At 38.5% G+C, this 7656-nt stretch overlaps 1 protein-coding gene and 1 pseudogene across 1 annotated transcript in view; both read right to left on the bottom strand.

Annotated features, from left to right (window-relative positions):
• Positions 1-81: 81 nt before the first annotated feature.
• Positions 82-7656, bottom strand: part of LOC137615435 (uncharacterized) — a 7959-nt gene continuing 384 nt past the window's right edge. Inside the window, exons 1-2 of the mRNA XM_068345308.1 lie at positions 7545-7656; positions 82-4744 (exon numbers count right to left, since the gene is read on the bottom strand). The exon at positions 7545-7656 is cut by the window's right edge and continues 384 nt beyond it. Coding sequence (XP_068201409.1) covers positions 687-2216 — 1530 coding nt within the window. The 5' untranslated portion in view covers positions 2217-4744; positions 7545-7656 and the 3' untranslated portion in view covers positions 82-686. The remainder of the gene's footprint in view (positions 4745-7544) is intronic.
• LOC137614765 (uncharacterized) lies at positions 5130-6863 on the bottom strand (annotated as a pseudogene).

Raw genomic sequence — 7656 nt, 5'->3', positions numbered from 1 at the left:
AAAATGTAGTTTAGGAATTTTAATCTCGACCCATGTAGTTTAAGGAAAGAACCAACATACGCCGTGGTTACACTAAGGCCCTCTAACGTGCGTATCTACGCTGTGACGTCACGAGCATGGCGTGCGCCACTGTCAACAAGTTTAAGTTAGTCCTCCCTATGTTTCGTTAAAGAAACTAGATGTAGGAGAGAATGGTTAAGGGGTAGCTATAGTATTAGTAAAAGAGAGCTAAAAATACGATTAAAAGAAGAAGAGTGAAGAAAATTCTTCACACCCTGGGGATAAAGGGGAGAAAAAAGGGAGAGGGGCTAGTTCCGGCAAATGTGATTCAACTACTTGTTAGTATGAGCGAGATAAGGTTACTGGCTGAATGATGAGTGAAGTTGTTCTTCACATCAACGTCCGTTTAAAGTTAACAAAACGCCTTTAACGTTAATTGAAATCAATTGAATCAAAATTTATGCTTTCACGTGAATTTGGGGAAAATTGAACCACGCAGGCAATGCTTCACGGAAGCGTTAAGTTAAGCATATGACCAGTTTTAACTTTAAACGTACGATGCAATAATAACAGAACGATTAAAAGTACTCAATTCTTCCCACCCTAGGGGTACGGATAGAGCAAACAAAACGAAAGCCAATAACGGTCGAGTTCAGCAACAAGTCCAGCCAATGATTAATTCAAAATTATGGGGGTGAATCCCAATCCCGGTCTGACACCCAACGTTTTACATAAAATGATTTTACAAAGAAATTTACTGGCGTAATGAAAACTTTGTATTCATCGCCTGACAAAGGGAGAAAAGCTACTTCCTTCTCGGCGATTAAAGGTGAAAATTTGTTTGACACTAGCCTGAATGATAAATCGAGACGAACTAGGTCTATGGGGACATCGTATTTAGGACAGCTTGGGTCTTGGATGTCGTCTTTAAGAAAAACGTTTAAGATGGGAACATTAAAAACAATACTTAATTTCAGCACGAGCTGAAGGATGTCAGGGGGATTATAATAAAATGACAAATTGTCAAGGCAAGAATTAAATTTACGTTTTAAATTTAAAGCATGGGATTGACCGGAAATATGTTGCTGAATGACGTGGCAAAAATAATAAATGCTTACACTTGTGCCATATAAAAGTGAATGAAAATAATGAATGGCGTTCAATGTACCGTTATCCTTAAGCAAATTGATTTGTAAACAGGCTCTAAGCTCCGGTGCTAGGTCTACCTGTGTGACCTTCGCTAAATCCGCCGTCAGTGCACAAGGTTCATTTCTGACTGCTAAGGTCTTAACCTTGCGATCACGCGGCTCGTTTTGAGAGCGGGTTTCAGATTTTAACGGGGATGTTTTAGCGTCAACACGGGTTAGAGCGAAAGTTACGGGCTTAAGAACTGGACAGTCAGGCAACGTGAGCACTGGTCCATGGGATACTACAGTTTTAGTTATTGAATTTACCGGTACAGGCCTCTGCTGGCCATCACGCACACGGTTAAGTTGTGTGGTATTTGCGCTACCACTTGGGGGGTCCCTGACAAGACTGTGATTGGTATTTCCTCCGGGACGGACTGTCACCGGCGGCAAAGACAAAGGGGGTTGAGGGTGATCAAACGCTGGCAGCTTAAGGTTTGGAGATGAGGATAAAGCAGGTGGGGCTGACTCAAAATTACTAATCGTATGCCGTGTTGGCAACATAGTATTGAAATGTGAAGATTGGGGAGTTGATACAAAATTATGAACATTGTGCTTGACTGCCAAGACGTTAAAAGGATCAACTAGGGGATCGTTAATGACATTTACAACGGGACGTGTCACTGAAGGTGTCGTCTTCGTTGAAGAACAAGACTGATTAGGATTAATTATTAAATTGGGATGAGCCATGAGGCTGTTGAATGCAATTTCAACTTTACTCGAACAGGCAGCAAGCACTGGATAATTTAATTTGACAATAGGATGGCCGTAATGACGTCTCCAAAAATTCTTGTAATTAAAAAGTTCATCTCTTACTTTACCAACAAGGGTTTTAAAATGGTTTACGGCTTCTGGACCCATGCTGGGAAAATCTACAGAAGCAAGAGCATGAAGTGCTAGGTCTGCGTCCTCACACACAAAGGTGAACGTCAACTCCTGTTCCTTAAGCCTAGCGTTAATCTCCTCGGGGCTAAGCGTTTCCGCCTTAGGCGGTGAAGGGTTGTTTACGTTAAACATGAAGTCCGCCATCTTGGAATGACCACGTTTGATGAACGGATTCGTAAAACAAAACAAGGGATAAATCTGAATTTTAAAGGAATGTAAAAATGAAACTTTACAAATTTACAAGGTTGATAATTAAACATTTAAATTTACTAATGATGAGAAAAAATGGTTAAATGGACAAAAAACATATAAATCATGAAATTACTTTAAAGTACAAAGTGATCGGGTCCAACAAAACAGACGATGCCCAGGTCACGTGACGTGAAAGACTTTGCTAAAATGAATTATTTACGCACGTGGCGATAATGACTAATTAATTTACTTTAAAGAAGAGCATATTAGAAAGCACATGGGCTTATGAATGCAAAAAGGGTAAGTTAAAAGTGAAAATAACAGGTCGAGGCTGACACTGTTGTGACGATTTCACAATTACGGGTGCACTAAGGCGACCACTGAACTATTCAAAATGTAGATTGGCGCACAAGGCAGCGACTTAGATTTTAAAGTGCACTCTCTTGGAGGCTAAACAATATGAAATTTCCCTCACGCGGAGGTAAAACAAAAATATCCTCGCTAAAGGACAAAAACAATATTTCCTCGCTAAAGGAAATTAAATTAACTACACGCAGTAATTTACTTACGGTAGCAAACAATTACGAACCCTTAGTTTGGGCTGTAAACAAGATCCGCCATCTCGGAACAAACACGTGGAATGAAACGGACTTGGTGTTATTAAGTTTCTACGTTATTTTTAAGAACACTTAAAATTATGTTGCGCCAATTCGCTCTGTAGGACAAGGACACGTGCTAGGTATACGGGAACATTAGTTAGAAAAGTTAAGGTTTGTTAGGGAAGGTAAACGACACAAAGGAAGGTAGACCAAGGTACAAAATGTTACAAATTAGATGCTTAGCTAGCAAAATTAGTTGACAGGACGAGTACACCGGCGCTCTAGCTGAGCAGTAAACACGGGCGTCTGAACAACAAAAAACCTTAGTTCAAGTAGCTTAGAACTTTCTGGTATAAGAGGATTCCGCCACACGTGGGTGAACGGATCCGAGATAAAGTGAAGTTCCTACGACAAATTCTAGTCTTTCTGTAGAGAACATTCAAGCAACAAATTAACCTGGTTACGTAGCTCTTTCCTTAAACACGTGGTCGATACAAAAAGATCATGTTGATTACAAATTTCTCTTCCCAATTAAAGTCTGGGCATTACATATTCGACAAACTGGCTGTGTGCGTGTGGGTAAGTGATATAGCGAGTTACTATATGCTTAATCAAGCTGATTAATTACGTTAATGCTTCACAAGTCAAAGGTAAAAGATCCGGTTCGAAGGACCACTCATGTGGAGAATTTTTTAACGGTTACGTTCTGAGTGGGAACTTAGTCCGGGAAAGTCTCCTTATAACAGTTACACAAAGTTCAACAGGGGAGGATAGGAGCACTTACTCTCGGGGCACAAACACCCTGCTAATACTTTACTGTCACAATTCACTAACCATCACTCACATACAAAAAGGAGGCAATTTTACTGTCCAGAGGCCGGAGAACTCCACACAATTTGAAATAATTTATGGCCTACTCTAGCTTTGTCAGGTCTATAGTCATTTCATTCTCAGGCTCTGTTCCGGCTCCGTCCCAGCTACCCCAATGAAATGCTGGACAGTTATTTTACGTTAATGTAAGGTAGACAAAATCCAAAATGGGAGCAGTGATGTAAAGTAGTTTAAAAGTTTAAAGATAAGGATCTTTACCTTCGAAGCAAATATATTAATGCAAAGTTCCTCGCTGTTACCACCTATAGACTTACTTAGGTTTTCTCTTTAAATATTGGGTACTTTGTCCCGTGAACAACTATTCATTTCACACATTAAAATAAATGAGGGAGCAAAAATACTAAGGAGGTTTGATTAACCTAATATTGATTTATTCACAAATTTACATTGAAACAAAACGGACATCTTAACAACACAAAAATGGAATAAAAAGAGATGCAATTCAAATAATGAAAATGATGAGTTAGACACGTGGTCTGCAACAATCAAAATAGGGTCTGGCACGTGGCCCACGTGACCCAGAGACTATGTTAGTCTCAAAAGGCAAAAAATTGTATAGAAAAAATATATACACACAATCCCACCGCACACAGTCCGAATAGTGTAATTAGCCAGGTACCCTATAAAGTTAAAATTAGTCTAAGCTAATAAAAAATGGGGGGAAACTAAATGGCCATTGATGTAGTACCTGCACTCCTTTGAAGTTTAGTCCTATGCCCGAGATAGCTGTTGACCTGGTTGTTGCACTAATTGGCACGCTGCACTCTTGCCTGGCTCACCCCAAGAATTCTCACTGTGGCTGCAACTAGGTACACCAGGGACCTCTTCTCAATCTCTCCGACCGGCAGCAACAGGACTCGTTGGTGAGACACGTTTTGGGAGAGAGGGTGCGAGGGGTGAGCCAGAAGCACGGACTCAATGACCAGGCAGGTCAGCAAGCTAGGGCAGCTCCTCGTAGAATGCGGTCGACACTCCGGTCGAAGAGATCACCTGGCCAGTGTTGCCGTTTTGTCAAGAAGGAAATCCCACAAATGGGACCCAAAAACCCCACAGATTCCCACAAAGTATTCTCAGGCTCCCACAAAATATCCCATGAATAATTGTTTTATTTCAAATTTACTGTAAATTCGATTTCCCTTGAACACATCATTCAGTGATAGGAAATCTAAGTGCTCTATATTTTCAAAAGATATATAGATAAGATAAGTTTTGGAATTCCCCGCTTTATTTTGAAAATATACAGTAGGCCTACTGGCTAACAAGGGCTATAGGGTACCACAATTACAATTATCCTTGGATAAAACAGCAACAAAGATATTCCTTAGAAATTGAGACAATAAGAATTAACATGTGCACGAAGAAAAGCAATAATCAATAATAGCTAGAAAGCCTAAACACAACAAATTGACATCAGTATTCCTCTTCGTCCTCATCTGCTAAAACCAGCAAATCACTGTTACATTCCTCGTATTCAATTACATCCTTAGCCATAAAATTTTTTACCATATCAATAGGTGGCTCATAAGTTATACAAGTGTCATTTTGAAGCTTTAGGCCATACCTTATTTGCAAAATTGCCTCTACGCTCCATACAACCAGGTGGTTCCTCAACTTATTGTGTACTACGTTCATTTGAGAAAATATCCTCTCGACCGAGGCATTAGAGAATGGCAGTGAAAGAAGTGCTAAGTCCAAGGATGAAATATTAGGAAATCTTTTCTGGCCTATTGAATTGCTCTTTTCGTTAATTAATGCCCAGAATGAAAAAAAACTCTTTCATGCAATCTTGAGGCCATTCTCTGAACCATAAACCCTGCCATTCATTCTCAACTTGGTCTATATCATTAAAAGTTGACCTATTCTTTGCAGCTAATGGGGATATGTTATCTTTGCTCTGAGAGGTAGCATGTTTAGGGTGCAGTTTTCCCAACATTAATAAGTTCTGCATTGTTCTTTAACATGCGTAATTTGAGTTTCTTTAAGAATACATTTTAATGCAGCTGTTCTAAACTCAAATCCAAAATTAATAAAAGACACCGGCATCATATAATCTAAAAATTTTAGCCCAGGAAGTTGTTCAACTGGACACTTTGCAAGATGAGTAGGCTCTAGTATCTACAATTATTTGCATTATATTTCTATACATGATCAATAGATCTTGTGTTAATATCGTAACATCAGCCCTTTTAGCTTGGAACAGCTTATTTACCCCGACTAATTCCTTCAACACCTTCCTAACAAACAGGAAATATAGTTCATTATGAGGGTCTTTATAAGCATCTCTCAATACTTTCGCCATGTGACAACGTTCTGTAGATGCTACTATCTGAAAATGAAGCCTCAGTGCATCCCATTGGTCAATAATAACACTCATAGCCTCTAACCGCGCTAACCGAGTTGCTGACATCCCTGGTATCTTTTTTGGTTTTTTACTCTCGAGAGTCTGGTATATTTCATTTCTGAATACGTTTAGGACTATTTGAAAACCAATTATGTGACTCACAAATAATGAACTCTAACGCTGTTGGAAGCACTTCAGAGGCTTTGCTGGCAGCAAATGTAGAGAGTGACAGATACACTTAAATACAGTCAAGTCAGGGTTGTCATTTTTCAGCAGGGTTACAAGGGAATGGTGAGAGCCTATTATCAAGCTGGCACCATCACATCCTATGCCTGCCATTTTCTTAAACTGCAATCTATCCTCCTCCAAACATTTCTCACAGTTGCATTAAGTGTGTTTGCTGAGCAGTCTTACAATGGAACCAATCGATAGAATGTATCTACCACTACTTTTTGTTTTACTCTGAAATAGCGAATACTAAGTGATAGACACGAAATGTTGGCTTCATTCGTGCTTTCATCAAGCTGAAATTACTTTCTCCAATATAATTTCTCAGGTATTTAGCAAAGCTGGGTGCAATAACATTTCTTTGTAACCTACCACATTTTGTTCTGTGCAACTTTAAACCTTGAAGACATACAGATTTTTTGTCTAAATGTGGCAGTAATTCTCCCAAATGATCTATCGAGAAGTTAGAAGAATGCTCTGTAATATATATGCAATTTTCAGTTCGGCAACTCTCGTAGGATCTTGAACTTGTGGGACCATGGACTGAGCTATGGAAGGTTGCTGAATAGTAGAGCGAGCCTTTACTATTTCAGAATGCTTTCCACTTTCCTTGTGACCAACAATAGACTTGATATGTGCTTGGAAGACAGAGCCAGTACAAACCTTGCAGCGAGCTTTTGTTGAATCCCCTTCTACAGGCTGTATATATATATATATATATATATATATATATATATATATATATATATATATATATATATATATATATATATATATATATATATATATATATATATATATATATATATATATATATATATATATATATATATATATATATATATATATATATATATATATATATGGGGAACGGGAAAGAAGATAATATTTCTGTCGACGTATCATTCGTATTATCGTGGAATAAGTGTTCATACGCACCAAAAGGAGAATCAGACAAAAATAAATAAGTAGTATAAGATTATTAAATATAACTTTCTCATGGTAGTAACATAATTCCAATCTATAATTCCATACCCAAAATGAATTTTTTTTTTGGAAATATATTTTACATTTGCTAATATTATTAGAAATCAAATTTATTAAATTATTTATTAGTCCACAAACAATCCCACAAAAAATTCTTACCCCACAACTACTCCCTAGAAGCCTCATTTCCTCCCCAGATTTAGGGAGTAATCCCATGAAACGGCAACACTGCACCTGGCTTCACCTTTCCAGACAGGTGAAGAGCTTGATGCGCATGGTAATCCATTGGGGTTGCCATATCGGGACTTCAGGACAGGGCAATATATTGTTGAAAGGAGTGCAGAGG

Source organism: Palaemon carinicauda, chromosome 21 (genome assembly GCF_036898095.1).
Source record: "Palaemon carinicauda isolate YSFRI2023 chromosome 21, ASM3689809v2, whole genome shotgun sequence".
Taxonomy (NCBI): Eukaryota; Metazoa; Arthropoda; class Malacostraca; order Decapoda; family Palaemonidae; genus Palaemon; species Palaemon carinicauda.
The sequence above is the reverse complement of the archived record's forward strand: the minus strand, read 5'-3'. Positions and strand labels throughout refer to the sequence as shown.